The following is a 20,951-nucleotide window of genomic DNA, read 5'->3' on the forward strand; positions in this document are numbered from 1 at the left end:
CTATACATTACTTTTACCTATTTTATAAGCGAATCACCAAAATGTAAAAAACAAAATTTGACCGGAACACAGCAGGAGGGTTAACACCAGGTAGTTGGTTCTCTGTGATGTCACCTTCCCGAGGTCTAGTCAACCTCTTCCTGATTGATTGACTGAGTAATTGATTGTTTTGATTTATTAATTGATTTGGCTACACATTGACTTTAGCTCAACTTTTTCTGTGCAGGAGACCTGGGATTGAACACAGTGTCTCATATTGAATCTGGTGTAGACTGGTAGAACAAATCAAAGGGTAGAAATGGTCTCATATTGAATCTGGTGTAGACTGGTAGAACAAATCAAAGGGTAGAAATGGTCTCATATTGAATCTGGTGTAGACCGGTAGAACAAATCAAAGGGTCTCATATTGAATCTGGTGTAGACTGGTAGAACAAATCAAAGGGTCTCATATTGAATCTGGTGTAGACCTGTAGAACAAATCAAAGGGTTTCATATTGAATCTGGTGTAGACTGGTAGAACAAATCAAAGGGTCTCATATTGAATCTGGTGTAGACTGGTAGAACAAATCAAAGGGTCTCATATTGAATCTGGTGTAGACTGGTAGAACAAATCAAAGGGGCTCATATTGAATCTGGTGTAGACTGGTAGAACAAATCAAAGGGTAGATTACAAGTTGAAAGGGCGGTTAAAGTTCAATGATGGGGAAATGGAATGTGTTAAGGAGAACCTTAAATGAATCTGTTCCGTTTATTATTCGGAGTCTTCAGTAAAAGAACCTTAGGATGCAACAGCCTTTTAGGTGGTTGGAGAATTTAACAGCTCTTTCCTGGATTTGGATTATTAGCGGTTATCGTGTAATTCTGTGCTGCATGCGTTATTTGGTGTTTTATGTTGTACACACAGAATATTTTTGCATAAGAGTCTAAATTTGGTGTTTGTCCCATTTTGTGAATTCTTGGTTGGTGAGCGGACCCCAGACCTCACAACCATAAAGGGCAATGTGTTCTATAACTGATTCAAGTATTTTTAGACTGATGCTAATTGGTATGTTCAATTTTTTGTTCCTTTTGATGTTGTAGAAGTCCCTTCTAGCCTTGTCTCTCAGATAATTCACAGCTTTTTTTTAGGCCGAGGTATTTATAGTTAGGAAAATGGTGTCTTGATTGAATTTGTGGACCGTTTTTGGAACACCATTATTTTTGTCAAAATGAGCTTTACTGGTCAGGGCCCCGGTCTGACAAAATCTGTGCAGAATATCTCGGTGCTGCAGTAGGCCCTCCTTGGGACAGAAGCACCAGATCATCAGCTAACAGAATACATTTTACTTCAGATTCTAGCTGAGGTTGGGTGCTGCAGACTGTTCTAGTGCCCCCTTCATTGATATGTTGAAGAGGGTGGGGCTCAAGCTGCATCCCTGTCTCAAACCACGGCCTTGTGGAAAGAAATTTGTGTTTTTTGCCAAATTTAACCACACATCTTTTGTTTGTGTACATGGATTTGATAATGTTATATATTTTTCCCCCAACACCCCAGCTTTCCATCAATTTGAATAGCAGAACCCACAAATTTACTAAAAAGCACGAGAAGACATTTCCATAGTTTTGGTTTGTTTGTTTGTCAATTAGGGTGAATACGTGGTCATTCATACGGTAATTTGGTAACGAGCCGATTTGACATTTGCTCAGAATTAGTTAAATATTAAGGTTAGGAGCTAGGGTTAGGTTTAGGGTTATAGGGTTAGGGAGATTTAGGATTTTGAATGATCTGAATTGTATGTCCCCACAAGGCTAGCTGTACAAGACTGTGTGTGTGTGTGTGTGTGTGTGTGTGTGTGTGTGTGTGTGTGTGTGTGTGTGTGTGTGTGTGTGTGTGTGTGTGTGTGTGTGTGTGTGTGTGTGTGTGTGTGTGTGTGTGGGTGTGTGTGTGTGTGTGTGTGTGTGTGTTTGTGTGTGTGTGTGTGTGTGTGTGTGTGTGTGTGTGTGTGTGTGTGTGTGTGTGTGTGTGTGTGTGTGTGTGTGTGTGTCTTTTTGGTCCAATGTATTGGATAATCCAGGTTCTGGAAGTCTTTAATAGCTGATTCTAAGATTTGTATTTGATCATCTATATGTTTTTGCTGTTTGATCTTTATTATAGAGACAAAAACATTGGAGAAGTGTTTTATCCAAACATCTCTTTGTTTGTTTGTTGAGTGTTTTTTTGCAATTTTCCCAGAAGTGGTTAGATTCTTCAATTACATTCTCTTCTGTTTTTCCGATGTGTATTTCTGTTTTAGTGATTCACCGTGGTGAAGGCTCTGTTTTTCTGGTTCTGTGTTTTTAGTGAGATAGGTTTCTCAGGGTTTTTGTATTCTTCATCAGACCATTTCTCAATGTTTCTATCTCTCTCTCTCTCTCCCTCTCTCTCTCTCTCCCCCCTTCTCTATGTCAAATCTCTCTTTCAGCCTCTCTGAGTGTCAGTCCTGACAGATCTCAGTTCTTTAAATATGAGTCTGTCTCTCTGAGCTGTGAGGTTCAGGGGAACTCTGCTGGATGGAGACTGAAGAGAAACACCGTCTCTGGGGAGCGTTCAGATTGTGGAAGAAAATGGGGAAAACCAGAAGGGTCTTCATGCATCGTGTCACTAATACCATCACACAGTGGAGTGTACTGGTGTGAGTCTGGGTCTGGAGAACACAGCAATACTGTCAACATCACAGTACACGGTATGTCCACAAACACCATCTACTAACATTATAGTGTTTAGTGGTTTATCTGGTTTCAGATAGCTGATGTTATGTTTATATATGATGTTTATATATTATATACAGATGGAGCTGTGATCCTGGAGAGACCTGTTTATATATGATGTTTATATATTATATACAGCTGGAGCTGTGATCCTGGAGAGACCTGTTTATATATTATATACAGCTGGAGCTGTGATCCTGGAGAGACCTGTTTATATATGATGTTTATATATTATATACAGCTGGAGCTGTGATCCTGGAGAGACCTGTTTATATATTATATACCGCTGGAGCTGTGATCCTGGAGAGACCTGTTTATATATGATGTTTATATATTATATACAGCTGGAGCTGTGATCCTGGAGAGACCTGTTTATATATTATATACCGCTGGAGCTGTGATCCTGGAGAGACCTGTTTATATATGATGTTTATATATTATATACAGCTGGAGCTGTGATCCTGGAGAGACCTGTTTATATATGATGTTTATATATTATATACAGGTGGAGCTGTGATCCTGGAGAGACCTGTTTATATATGATGCTTATATATTATATACAGCTGGAGCTGTGATCCTGGAGAGACCTGTTTATATATGATGTTTATATATTATATACAGATGGAGCTGTGATCCTGGAGAGACCTGTTTATATATTATATACAGCTGGAGCTGTGATCCTGGAGAGACCTGTTTATATATTATATACAGCTGGAGCTGTGATCCTGGAGAGACCTGTTTATATATTATATACAGCTGGAGCTGTGATCCTGGAGAGACCTGTTTATATATTATATACAGATGGAGCTGTGATCCTGGAGAGACCTGTTTATATATTATATACAGCTGGAGCTGTGATCCTGGAGAGACCTGTTTATATATTATATACAGCTGGAGCTGTGATCCTGGAGAGACCTGTTTATATATTATATACAGCTGGAGCTGTGATCCTGGAGAGACCTGTTTATATATGATGTTTATATATTATATACAGCTGGAGCTGTGATCCTGGAGAGACCTGTTTATATATGATGTTTATATATTATATACAGATGGAGCTGTGATCCTGGAGAGACCTGTTTATATATGATGTTTATATATTATATACAGCTGGAGCTGTGATCCTGGAGAGACCTGCTTATATATGATGTTTATATATTATATACAGATGGAGCTGTGATCCTGGAGAGGCCTGTTTATATATGATGTTTATATATGATGTTTATATATTATATACAGATGGAGCTGTGATCCTGGAGAGCCCTGCCCTTCCTGTGACTGGGGGAGATTCTGTGACTCTGCGCTGCAGATATCAGGTAACTCCCTCTAACCTCACAGCTGATTTCTACAAAGATGGATCCCTCATCAGGACTGAGACTACAGGAGAGATGACCATCCCTGCAGTATCCAAGTCAGATGAAGGACTCTACAAGTGTAACAACTCTGAAGGAGAATCCCCAGAGAGCTGGATGACTGTGACAGGTGAGACATTGCAGTCATAATAATTTGTGTTCTTGTAATCTCTGCTTGATCATTAGAAGTACGTTCTTCAGATAATATAAACAGGTTGTTTATAACTTAACTTTTTTGTGTTTTTTCAAGATAGAGACTCCCCCCCTCCTTCCTCTCTCCTCTGTAGATTGAATTAAAAAATATATATATAACAACATTATACTATAACACCACAGGTACTGTAATATAACAGCATTATACTATAACACCACAGGTAATGTAATATAACAACATTATACAATAACACTACAGGTACTGTAATATAACAACATTATACTATAACACCACAGGTACTGTACTATAACAACATTATACTATAACACCACAGGTAATGTAATATAACAACATTATACAATAACACTACAGGTACTGTAATATAACAACATTATACTATAACACCACAGGTACTGTACTATAACAACATTATACTATAACACCACAGGTACTGTAATATAACAACATTATACTATAACACCACAGGTACTGTAATATAACAACATTATACTATAACACCACAGGTACTGTAATATAACACCATTATACTATAACACCACAGGTACTGTAATATAACACCACAGGTACTGTAATATAACAACATTATACTATAACACCACAGGTACTGTAATATAACACCATTATACTATAACACCACATGTACTGTAATATAACACCACAGGTACTGTAATATAACACCACAGGTACTGTAATATAACAACATTATACTATAACACCACAGGTACTGTAATATAACACCATTATACTATAACACCACAGGTACTGTAATATAACAACATTATACTATAACACCACAGGTACTGTAATATAACAACATTATACTATAACACCACAGGTACTGTAATATAACAACATTATACTATAACACCACAGGTACTGTAATATAACACCACAGGTACTGTAATATAACACCACAGGTACTGTAATATAACACCACAGGTACTGTAATATAACACCACAGGTACTGTAATATAACAACATTATACTATAACACCACAGGTAATGTAATATAACACCATTATACTATAACACCACAGGTACTGTAATATAACAACATTATACTATAACACCACAGGTACTGTAATATAACAACATTATACTATAACACCACAGGTACTGTAATATAACAACATTATACTATAACACCACAGGTACTGTAATATAACAACATTATACTATAACACCACAGGTACTGTAATATAACAACATTATACTATAACACCAAAGGTACTGTAATATAACAACATTATACTATAACACCACAGGTACTGTAATATAACAACATTATACTATAACACCACAGGTACTGTAATATAACAACATTATACTATAACACCACAGGTACTGTAATATAACACCATTATACTATAACACCACAGGTACTGTAATATAACAACATTATACTATAACACCACAGGTACTGTAATATAACAACATTATACTATAACACCACAGGTACTGTAATATAACACCATTATACTATAACACCACAGGTACTGTAATATAACAACATTATACTATAACACCACAGGTACTGTAATATAACAACATTATACTATAACACCACAGGTACTGTAATATAACACCATTATACTATAACACCACAGGTACTGTACTATAACAACATTATACTATAACACCACAGGTACTGTAATATAACACCATTATACTATAACACCACAGGTACTGTAATATAACAACATTATACTATAACACCACAGGTACTGTAATATAACAACATTATACTATAACACCACAGGTACTGTAATATAACAACATTATACTATAACACCACAGGTACTGTAATATAACAACATTATACTATAACACCACAGGTACTGTAATATAACACCACAGGTACTGTAATATAACAACATTATACTATAACACCACAGGTACTGTAATATAACAACATTATACTATAACACCACAGGTACTGTAATATAACAACATTATACTATAACACCACAGGTACTGTAATATAACAACATTTTACTATAACACCACAGGTACTGTAATATAACAACATTATACTATAACACCACAGGTACTGTAATATAACACCATTATACTATAACACCACAGGTACTGTACTATAACAACATTATACTATAACACCACAGGTACTGTAATATAACAACATTATACTATAACACCACAGGTACTGTAATATAACAACATTATACTATAACACCACAGGTACTGTAATATAACACCATTATACTATAACACCACAGGTACTGTACTATAACAACATTATACTATAACACCACAGGTACTGTAATATAACAACATTATACTATAACACCACAGGTACTGTAATATAACAACATTATACTATAACACCACAGGTACTGTAATATAACAACATTATACTATAACACCACAGGTACTGTAATATAACAACATTATACTATAACACCACAGGTACTGTAATATAACAACATTATACTATAACACCACAGGTACTGTAATATAACAACATTATACTATAACACCATAGGTACTGTAATATAACAACATTATACTATAACACCACAGGTAATGTAATATAACAACATTATACTATAACACCACAGGTACTGTAATATAACAACATTATACTATAACACCACAGGTACTGTAATATAACAACATTATACTATAACACCACAGGTTCTGTAATATAACAACATTATACTATAACACCACAGGTACTGTAATATAACAACATTATACTATAACACCACAGGTACTGTAATATAACAACATTATACTATAACACCACAGGTACTGTAATATAACAACATTATACTATAACACCACAGGTACTGTAATATAACAACATTATACTATAACACCACAGGTACTGTAATATAACAACATTATACTATAACACCACAGGTAATGTAATATAACATCATTATACTATAACACCACAGGTACTGTAATATAACACCATTATACTATAACACCACAGGTACTGTAATATAACAACATTATACTATAACACCACAGGTACTGTAATATAACAACATTATACTATAACACCACAGGTACTGTAATATAACAACATTATACTATAACACCACAGGTACTGTACTATAACAACATTATACTATAACACCACAGGTACTGTAATATAACAACATTATACTATAACACCACAGGTACTGTAATATAACAACATTATACTATAACACCACAGGTACTGTAATATAACAACATTATACTATAACACCACAGGTACTGTAATATAACAACATTATACTATAACACCACAGGTACTGTAATATAACAACATTATACTATAACACCACAGGTACTGTAATATAACACCATTATACTATAACACCACAGGTACTGTAATATAACAACATTATACTATAACACCACAGGTACTGTAATATAACAACATTATACTATAACACCACAGGTACTGTAATATAACACCATTATTCTATAACACCACAGGTACTGTAATATAACACCATTATACTATAACACCACAGGTACTGTAATATAACAACATTATACTATAACACCACAGGTACTGTAATATAACAACGTTATACTATAACACCACAGGTACTGTAATATAACAACATTATACTATAACACCACAGGTACTGTAATATAACAACATTATACTATAACACCACAGGTACTGTAATATAACAACATTATACTATAACACCACAGGTACTGTAATATAACAACATTATACTATAACACCACAGGTACTGTAATATAACAACATTATACTATAACACCACAGGTACTGTAATATAACACCATTATACTATAACACCACAGGTACTGTAATATAACAACATTATACTATAACACCACAGGTACTGTAATATAACAACATTATACTATAACACCACAGGTACTGTAATATAACACCATTATACTATAACACCACAGGTACTGTACTATAACAACATTATACTATAACACCACAGGTACTGTAATATAACACCATTATACTATAACACCACAGGTACTGTAATATAACAACATTATACTATAACACCACAGGTACTGTAATATAACAACATTATACTATAACACCACAGGTACTGTAATATAACAACATTATACTATAACACCACAGGTACTGTAATATAACAACATTATACTATAACACCACAGGTACTGTAATATAACACCACAGGTACTGTAATATAACAACATTATACTATAACACCACAGGTACTGTAATATAACAACATTATACTATAACACCACAGGTACTGTAATATAACAACATTATACTATAACACCACAGGTACTGTAATATAACAACATTTTACTATAACACCACAGGTACTGTAATATAACAACATTATACTATAACACCACAGGTACTGTAATATAACACCATTATACTATAACACCACAGGTACTGTACTATAACAACATTATACTATAACACCACAGGTACTGTAATATAACAACATTATACTATAACACCACAGGTACTGTAATATAACAACATTATACTATAACACCACAGGTACTGTAATATAACACCATTATACTATAACACCACAGGTACTGTACTATAACAACATTATACTATAACACCACAGGTACTGTAATATAACAACATTATACTATAACACCACAGGTACTGTAATATAACAACATTATACTATAACACCACAGGTACTGTAATATAACAACATTATACTATAACACCACAGGTACTGTAATATAACAACATTATACTATAACACCACAGGTACTGTAATATAACAACATTATACTATAACACCACAGGTACTGTAATATAACAACATTATACTATAACACCATAGGTACTGTAATATAACAACATTATACTATAACACCACAGGTAATGTAATATAACAACATTATACTATAACACCACAGGTACTGTAATATAACAACATTATACTATAACACCACAGGTACTGTAATATAACAACATTATACTATAACACCACAGGTTCTGTAATATAACAACATTATACTATAACACCACAGGTACTGTAATATAACAACATTATACTATAACACCACAGGTACTGTAATATAACAACATTATACTATAACACCACAGGTACTGTAATATAACAACATTATACTATAACACCACAGGTACTGTAATATAACAACATTATACTATAACACCACAGGTACTGTAATATAACAACATTATACTATAACACCACAGGTAATGTAATATAACATCATTATACTATAACACCACAGGTACTGTAATATAACACCATTATACTATAACACCACAGGTACTGTAATATAACAACATTATACTATAACACCACAGGTACTGTAATATAACAACATTATACTATAACACCACAGGTACTGTAATATAACAACATTATACTATAACACCACAGGTACTGTACTATAACAACATTATACTATAACACCACAGGTACTGTAATATAACAACATTATACTATAACACCACAGGTACTGTAATATAACAACATTATACTATAACACCACAGGTACTGTAATATAACAACATTATACTATAACACCACAGGTACTGTAATATAACAACATTATACTATAACACCACAGGTACTGTAATATAACAACATTATACTATAACACCACAGGTACTGTAATATAACACCATTATACTATAACACCACAGGTACTGTAATATAACAACATTATACTATAACACCACAGGTACTGTAATATAACAACATTATACTATAACACCACAGGTACTGTAATATAACACCATTATTCTATAACACCACAGGTACTGTAATATAACACCATTATACTATAACACCACAGGTACTGTAATATAACAACATTATACTATAACACCACAGGTACTGTAATATAACAACGTTATACTATAACACCACAGGTACTGTAATATAACAACATTATACTATAACACCACAGGTACTGTAATATAACAACATTATACTATAACACCACAGGTACTGTAATATAACAACATTATACTATAACACCACAGGTACTGTAATATAACAACATTATACTATAACACCACAGGTACTGTAATATAACAACATTATACTATAACACCACAGGTACTGTAATATAACAACATTATACTATAACACCACAGGTACTGTAATAGAACAACATTATACTATAACACCACAGGTACTGTAATATAACAACATTATACTATAACACCACAGGTACTGTAATATAACAACATTATACTATAACACCACAGGTACTGTAATATAACAACATTATACTATAACACCACAGGTACTGTAATATAACAACATTATACTATAACACCACAGGTACTGTAATATAACACCACAGGTACTGTAATATAACAACATTATACTATAACTCCACAGGTACTGTAATATAACACCATTATACTATAACACCACAGGTACTGTAATATAACACCACAGGTACTGTAATATAACAACATTATACTATAACACCACAGGACCTGTAATATAACACCATTATACTATAACACCACAGGTACTGTAATATAACACCATTGTACTATAACACCACAGGTACTGTAATATAACACCACAGGTACTGTAATATAACAACATTATACTATAACACCACAGGTACTGTAATAGAACACCACAGGTACTGTAATATAACAACATTATACTATAACACCACAGGTACTGTAATATAACACCACAGGTACTGTAATATAACACCACAGGTACTGTAATAGAACAACATTATACTATAACACCACAGGTACTGTAATATAACAACATTATACTATAACACCACAGGTACTTTAATAGAACACCACAGGTACTGTAATATAACACCACAGGTACTGTAATATAACAACATTATACTATAACTCCACAGGTACTGTAATATAACAACATTATACTATAACACCACAGGTACTGTAATATAACAACATTATACTATAACACCACAGGTACTGTAATATAACAACATTATACTATAACACCACAGGTACTGTAATATAACAACATTATACTATAACACCACAGGTACTGTAATATAACAACATTATACTATAACACCACAGGTACTGTAATATAACACCATTATACTATAACACCACAGGTACTGTAATATAACAACATTATACTATAACACCACAGGTACTGTAATATAACAACATTATACTATAACACCACAGGTACTGTAATATAACAACATTATACTATAACACCAGAGGTACTGTAATATAACACCACAGGTACTGTAATATAACACCACAGGTACTGTAATACAACAACATTATACTATAACACCACAGGTACTGTAATAGAACAACATTATACTATAACACCACAGGTACTGTAATATAACACCACAGGTACTGTAATATAACAACATTATACTATAACACCACAGGTACTGTAATATAACACCACAGGTACTGTAATATAACACCATTATACTATAACACCACAGGTACTGTAATATAACAACATTATACTATAACACCACAGGTACTGTAATATAACAACATTATACTATAACACCACAGGTACTGTAATATAACAACATTATACTATAACACCACAGGTACTGTAATATAACAACATTATACTATAACACCACAGGTACTGTAATATAACAACATTATACTATAACACCACAGGTACTGTAATATAACACCACAGGTACTGTAATATAACAACATTATACTATAACACCACAGGTACTGTAATATAACACCACAGGTACTGTAATATAACAACATTATACTATAACACCACAGGTACTGTAATATAACACCACAGGTACTGTAATATAACAACATTATACTATAACACCACAGGTACTGTAATATAACAACATTATACTATAACACCACAGGTACTGTAATATAACACCACAGGTACTGTAATATAACAACATTATACTATAACACCACAGGTACTGTAATATAACACCACAGGTACTGTAATATAACAACATTATACTATAACACCACAGGTACTGTAATATAACAACATTATACTATAACACCACAGGTACTGTAATATAACAACATTATACTATAACACCACAGGTACTGTAATATAACACCATTATACTATAACACCACAGGTACTGTAATATAACAACAGTATACTATAACTCCACAGGTACTGTAATATAACAACAGTATACTATAACTCCACAGGTACTGTAATAGATCAACATTATACTATAACACCACAGGTACTGTAATAGAACAACATTATACTATAACACCACAGGTACTGTAATATAACACCACAGGTACTGTAATATAACAACATTATACTATAACACCACAGGTACTGTAATATAACAACATTATACTATAACACCACAGGTACTGTAATATAACAACATTATACTATAACACCACAGGTACTGTAATATAACAACATTATACTATAACACCACAGGTACTGTAATATAACACCACAGGTACTGTAATATAACAACATTATACTATAACACCACAGGTACTGTAATAGAACAACATTATACTATAACACCACAGGTACTGTAATATAACAACATTATACTATAACACCACAGGTACTGTAATATAACAACATTATACTATAACACCACAGGTACTGTAATATAACAACATTATACTATAACACCACAGGTACTGTAATATAACACCACAGGTACTGTAATATAACAACATTATACTATAACACCACAGGTACTGTAATATAACAACATTATACTATAACACCACAGGTACTGTAATATAACAACATTATACTATAACACCACAGGTACTGTAATATAACACCATTATACTATAACACCACAGGTACTGTAATATAACAACAGTATACTATAACTCCACAGGTACTGTAATATAACAACAGTATACTATAACTCCACAGGTACTGTAATAGATCAACATTATACTATAACACCACAGGTACTGTAATAGAACAACATTATACTATAACACCACAGGTACTGTAATATAACACCACAGGTACTGTAATATAACAACATTATACTATAACACCACAGGTACTGTAATATAACAACATTATACTATAACACCACAGGTACTGTAATATAACAACATTATACTATAACACCACAGGTACTGTAATATAACAACATTATACTATAACACCACAGGTACTGTAATATAACACCACAGGTACTGTAATATAACAACATTATACTATAACACCACAGGTACTGTAATAGAACAACATTATACTATAACACCACAGGTACTGTAATATAACAACATTATACTATAACACCACAGGTACTGTAATATAACAACATTATACTATAACACCACAGGTACTGTAATATAACAACATTATACTATAACACCACAGGTACTGTAATATAACAACATTATACTATAACACCACAGGTACTGTAATATAACACCACAGGTACTGTAATATAACAACATTATACTATAACACCACAGGTACTGTAATATAACAACATTATACTATAACACCACAGGTACTGTAATATAACAACATTATACTATAACACCAAAGGTACTGTAATATAACATCATTATACTATAACACCACAGGTACTGTAATATAACAACATTATACTATAACACCACAGGTACTGTAATATAACAACATTATACTATAACACCACAGGTACTGTAATATAACAACATTATACTATAACACCAGAGGTACTGTAATATAACACCACAGGCACTGTAATATAACACCACAGGTACTGTAATACAACAACATTATACTATAACACCACAGGTACTGTAATAGAACAACATTATACTATAACACCACAGGTACTGTAATATAACACCACAGGTACTGTAATATAACAACATTATACTATAACACCACAGGTACTGTAATATAACACCACAGGTACTGTAATATAACACCATTATACTATAACACCACATGTACTGTAATATAACAACATTATACTATAACACCACAGGTACTGTAATATAACAACATTATACTATAACACCACAGGTACTGTAATATAACAACATTATACTATAACACCACAGGTACTGTAATATAACAACATTATACTATAACACCACAGGTACTGTAATATAACAACATTATACTATAACACCACAGGTACTGTAATATAACACCACAGGTACTGTAATATAACAACATTATACTATAACACCACAGGTACTGTAATATAACACCACAGGTACTGTAATATAACAACATTATACTATAACACCACAGGTACTGTAATATAACACCACAGGTACTGTAATATAACAACATTATACTATAACACCACAGGTACTGTAATATAACAACATTATACTATAACACCACAGGTACTGTAATATAACACCACAGGTACTGTAATATAACAACATTATACTATAACACCACAGGTACTGTAATATAACACCACAGGTACTGTAATATAACAACATTATACTATAACACCACAGGTACTGTAATATAACAACATTATACTATAACACCACAGGTACTGTAATATAACAACATTATACTATAACACCACAGGTACTGTAATATAACACCATTATACTATAACACCACAGGTACTGTAATATAACAACAGTATACTATAACTCCACAGGTACTGTAATATAACAACAGTATACTATAACTCCACAGGTACTGTAATAGATCAACATTATACTATAACACCACAGGTACTGTAATAGAACAACATTATACTATAACACCACAGGTACTGTAATATAACACCACAGGTACTGTAATATAACAACATTATACTATAACACCACAGGTACTGTAATATAACAACATTATACTATAACACCACAGGTACTGTAATATAACAACATTATACTATAACACCACAGGTACTGTAATATAACAACATTATACTATAACACCACAGGTACTGTAATATAACACCACAGGTACTGTAATATAACAACATTATACTATAACACCACAGGTACTGTAATAGAACAACATTATACTATAACACCACAGGTACTGTAATATAACAACATTATACTATAACACCACAGGTACTGTAATATAACAACATTATACTATAACACCACAGGTACTGTAATATAACAACATTATACTATAACACCACAGGTACTGTAATATAACACCACAGGTACTGTAATATAACAACATTATACTATAACACCACAGGTACTGTAATATAACAACATTATACTATAACACCACAGGTACTGTAATATAACAACATTATACTATAACACCACAGGTACTGTAATATAACACCATTATACTATAACACCACAGGTACTGTAATATAACAACAGTATACTATAACTCCACAGGTACTGTAATATAACAACAGTATACTATAACTCCACAGGTACTGTAATAGATCAACATTATACTATAACACCACAGGTACTGTAATAGAACAACATTATACATAACACCACAGGTACTGTAATATAACACCACAGGTACTGTAATATAACAACATTATACTATAACACCACAGGTACTGTAATATAACAACATTATACTATAACACCACAGGTACTGTAATATAACAACATTATACTATAACACCACAGGTACTGTAATATAACAACATTATACTATAACACCACAGGTACTGTAATATAACACCACAGGTACTGTAATATAACAACATTATACTATAACACCACAGGTACTGTAATAGAACAACATTATACTATAACACCACAGGTACTGTAATATAACAACATTATACTATAACACCACAGGTACTGTAATATAACAACATTATACTATAACACCACAGGTACTGTAATATAACAACATTATACTATAACACCACAGGTACTGTAATATAACAACATTATACTATAACACCACAGGTACTGTAATATAACACCACAGGTACTGTAATATAACAACATTATACTATAACACCACAGGTACTGTAATATAACAACATTATACTATAACACCACAGGTACTGTAATATAACAACATTATACTATAACACCAAAGGTACTGTAATATAACATCATTATACTATAACACCACAGGTACTGTAATATAACAACATTATACTATAACACCACAGGTACTGTAATATAACAACATTATACTATAACACCACAGGTACTGTAATATAACAACATTATACTATAACACCACAGGTACTGTAATATAACAACATTATACTATAACACCAAAGGTACTGTAATATAACATCATTATACTATAACACCACAGGTACTGTAATATAACAACATTATACTATAACACCACAGGTACTGTAATATAACAACATTATACTATAACACCACAGGTACTGTAATATAACAACATTATACTATAACACCAGAGGTACTGTAATATAACACCACAGGTACTGTAATATAACACCACAGGTACTGTAATACAACAACATTATACTATAACACCACAGGTACTGTAATAGAACAACATTATACTATAACACCACAGGTACTGTAATATAACACCACAGGTACTGTAATATAACAACATTATACTATAACACCACAGGTACTGTAATATAACACCACAGGTACTGTAATATAACACCATTATACTATAACACCACAGGTACTGTAATATAACAACATTATACTATAACACCACAGGTACTGTAATATAACAACATTATACTATAACACCACAGGTACTGTAATATAACAACATTATACTATAACACCACAGGTACTGTAATATAACAACATTATACTATAACACCACAGGTACTGTAATATAACAACATTATACTATAACACCACAGGTACTGTAATATAACACCACAGGTACTGTAATATAACAACATTATACTATAACACCACAGGTACTGTAATATAACACCACAGGTACTGTAATATAACAACATTATACTATAACACCACAGGTACTGTAATATAACACCACAGGTACTGTAATATAACAACATTATACTATAACACCACAGGTACTGTAATATAACAACATTATACTATAACACCACAGGTACTGTAATATAACACCACAGGTACTGTAATATAACAACATTATACTATAACACCACAGGTACTGTAATATAACACCACAGGTACTGTAATATAACAACATTATACTATAACACCACAGGTACTGTAATATAACAACATTATACTATAACACCACAGGTACTGTAATATAACAACATTATACTATAACACCACAGGTACTGTAATATAACACCATTATACTATAACACCACAGGTACTGTAATATAACAACAGTATACTATAACTCCACAGGTACTGTAATATAACAACAGTATACTATAACTCCACAGGTACTGTAATAGATCAACATTATACTATAACACCACAGGTACTGTAATAGAACAACATTATACTATAACACCACAGGTACTGTAATATAACACCACAGGTACTGTAATATAACAACATTATACTATAACACCACAGGTACTGTAATATAACAACATTATACTATAACACCACAGGTACTGTAATATAACAACATTATACTATAACACCACAGGTACTGTAATATAACAACATTATACTATAACACCACAGGTACTGTAATATAACACCACAGGTACTGTAATATAACAACATTATACTATAACACCACAGGTACTGTAATAGAACAACATTATACTATAACACCACAGGTACTGTAATATAACAACATTATACTATAACACCACAGGTACTGTAATATAACAACATTATACTATAACACCACAGGTACTGTAATATAACAACATTATACTATAACACCACAGGTACTGTAATATAACACCACAGGTACTGTAATATAACAACATTATACTATAACACCACAGGTACTGTAATATAACAACATTATACTATAACACCACAGGTACTGTAATATAACAACATTATACTATAACACCACAGGTACTGTAATATAACACCATTATACTATAACACCACAGGTACTGTAATATAACAACAGTATACTATAACTCCACAGGTACTGTAATATAACAACAGTATACTATAACTCCACAGGTACTGTAATAGATCAACATTATACTATAACACCACAGGTACTGTAATAGAACAACATTATACTATAACACCACAGGTACTGTAATATAACACCACAGGTACTGTAATATAACAACATTATACTATAACACCACAGGTACTGTAATATAACAACATTATACTATAACACCACAGGTACTGTAATATAACAACATTATACTATAACACCACAGGTACTGTAATATAACAACATTATACTATAACACCACAGGTACTGTAATATAACAACATTATACTATAACACCACAGGTACTGTAATATAACAACATTATACTATAACACCACAGGTACTGTAATAGAACAACATTATACTATAACACCACAGGTACTGTAATATAACAACATTATACTATAACACCACAGGTACTGTAATATAACAACATTATACTATAACACCACAGGTACTGTAATATAACAACATTATACTATAACACCACAGGTACTGTAATATAACAACATTATACTATAACACCACAGGTACTGTAATATAACACCACAGGTACTGTAATATAACAACATTATACTATAACACCACAGGTACTGTAATATAACAACATTATACTATAACACCACAGGTACTGTAATATAACAACATTATACTATAACACCAAAGGTACTGTAATATAACATCATTATACTATAACACCACAGGTACTGTAATATAACAACATTATACTATAACACCACAGGTACTGTAATATAACAACATTATACTATAACACCACAGGTACTGTAATATAACAACATTATACTATAACACCACAGGTACTGTAATATAACAACATTATACTATAACACCACAGGTACTGTAATAGAACAACATTATACTATAACACCACAGGTACTGTAATATAACAACATTATACTATAACACCACAGGTACTGTAATAGAACAACATTATACTATAACACCACAGGTACTGTAATATAACAACATTATACTATAACACCACAGGTACTGTAATATAACACCACAGGTACTGTAATATAACACCACAGGTACTGTAATATAACACCACAGGTACTGTAATATAACACCACAGGTACTGTAATATAACAACATTATACTATAACACCACAGGTACTGTAATATAACAACATTATACTATAACACCACAGGTACTGTAATATAACAACATTATACTATAACACCACAGGTACTGTAATATAACAACATTATACTATAACACCACAGGTACTGTAATATAACAACATTATACTATAACACCACAGGTACTGTAATATAACAACATTATACTATAACACCACAGGTACTGTAATATAACAACATTATACTATAACACCACAGGTACTGTAATATAACAACATTATACTATAACACCACAGGTACTGTAATATAACAACATTATACTATAACACCACAGGTACTGTAATATAACAACATTATACTATAACACCACAGGTACTGTAATATAACAACATTATACTATAACACCACAGGTACTGTAATATAACAACATTATACTATAACACCACAGGTACTGTAATATAACAACATTATACTATAACACCACAGGTACTGTAATATAACAACATTATACTATAACACCACAGGTACTGTAATATAACAACATTATACTATAACACCACAGGTACTGTAATATAACAACATTATACTATAACACCACAGGTACTGTAATATAACAACATTATACTATAACACCAGAGGTACTGTAATATAACACCACAGGTACTGTAATATAACACCACAGGTACTGTAATACAACAACATTATACTATAACACCACAGGTACTGTAATAGAACAACATTATACTATAACACCACAGGTACTGTAATATAACACCACAGGTACTGTAATATAACAACATTATACTATAACACCACAGGTACTGTAATATAACACCACAGGTACTGTAATATAACACCATTATACTATAACACCACAGGTACTGTAATATAACAACATTATACTATAACACCACAGGTACTGTAATATAACAACATTATACTATAACACCACAGGTACTGTAATATAACAACATTATACTATAACACCACAGGTACTGTAATATAACAACATTATACTATAACACCACAGGTACTGTAATATAACAACATTATACTATAACACCACAGGTACTGTAATATAACAACATTATACTATAACACCACAGGTACTGTAATATAACAACATTATACTATAACACCACAGGTACTGTAATATAACAACATTATACTATAACACCACAGGTACTGTAATATAACACCACAGGTACTGTAATATAACAACATTATACTATAACACCACAGGTACTGTAATATAACACCACAGGTACTGTAATATAACAACATTATACTATAACACCACAGGTACTGTAATATAACAACATTATACTATAACACCACAGGTACTGTAATATAACACCACAGGTACTGTAATATAACAACATTATACTATAACACCACAGGTACTGTAATATAACACCACAGGTACTGTAATATAACAACATTATACTATAACACCACAGGTACTGTAATATAACAACATTATACTATAACACCACAGGTACTGTAATATAACAACATTATACTATAACACCACAGGTACTGTAATATAACAACATTATACTATAACACCACAGGTACTGTAATATAACACCACAGGTACTGTAATATAACAACATTATACTATAACACCACAGGTACTGTAATATA

The 20,951-nt window shown here is 32.0% G+C and overlaps 1 protein-coding gene across 1 annotated transcript in view; it reads left to right on the forward strand.

The window, feature by feature from the left end:
• The window catches only part of LOC139561638 (low affinity immunoglobulin gamma Fc region receptor III-A-like), a 97,869-nt gene that overhangs the window by 17,270 nt on the left and 59,648 nt on the right, over window positions 1-20,951 (forward strand). The window contains exons 3-4 of the mRNA XM_071378878.1: window positions 2,442-2,702; window positions 3,967-4,209. Coding sequence (XP_071234979.1) covers window positions 2,442-2,702; window positions 3,967-4,209 — 504 coding nt within the window. The remainder of the gene's footprint in view (window positions 1-2,441; window positions 2,703-3,966; window positions 4,210-20,951) is intronic.

Source organism: Salvelinus alpinus, chromosome 31, assembly GCF_045679555.1.
Source record: "Salvelinus alpinus chromosome 31, SLU_Salpinus.1, whole genome shotgun sequence".
NCBI classification, from domain to species: Eukaryota; Metazoa; Chordata; class Actinopteri; order Salmoniformes; family Salmonidae; genus Salvelinus; species Salvelinus alpinus.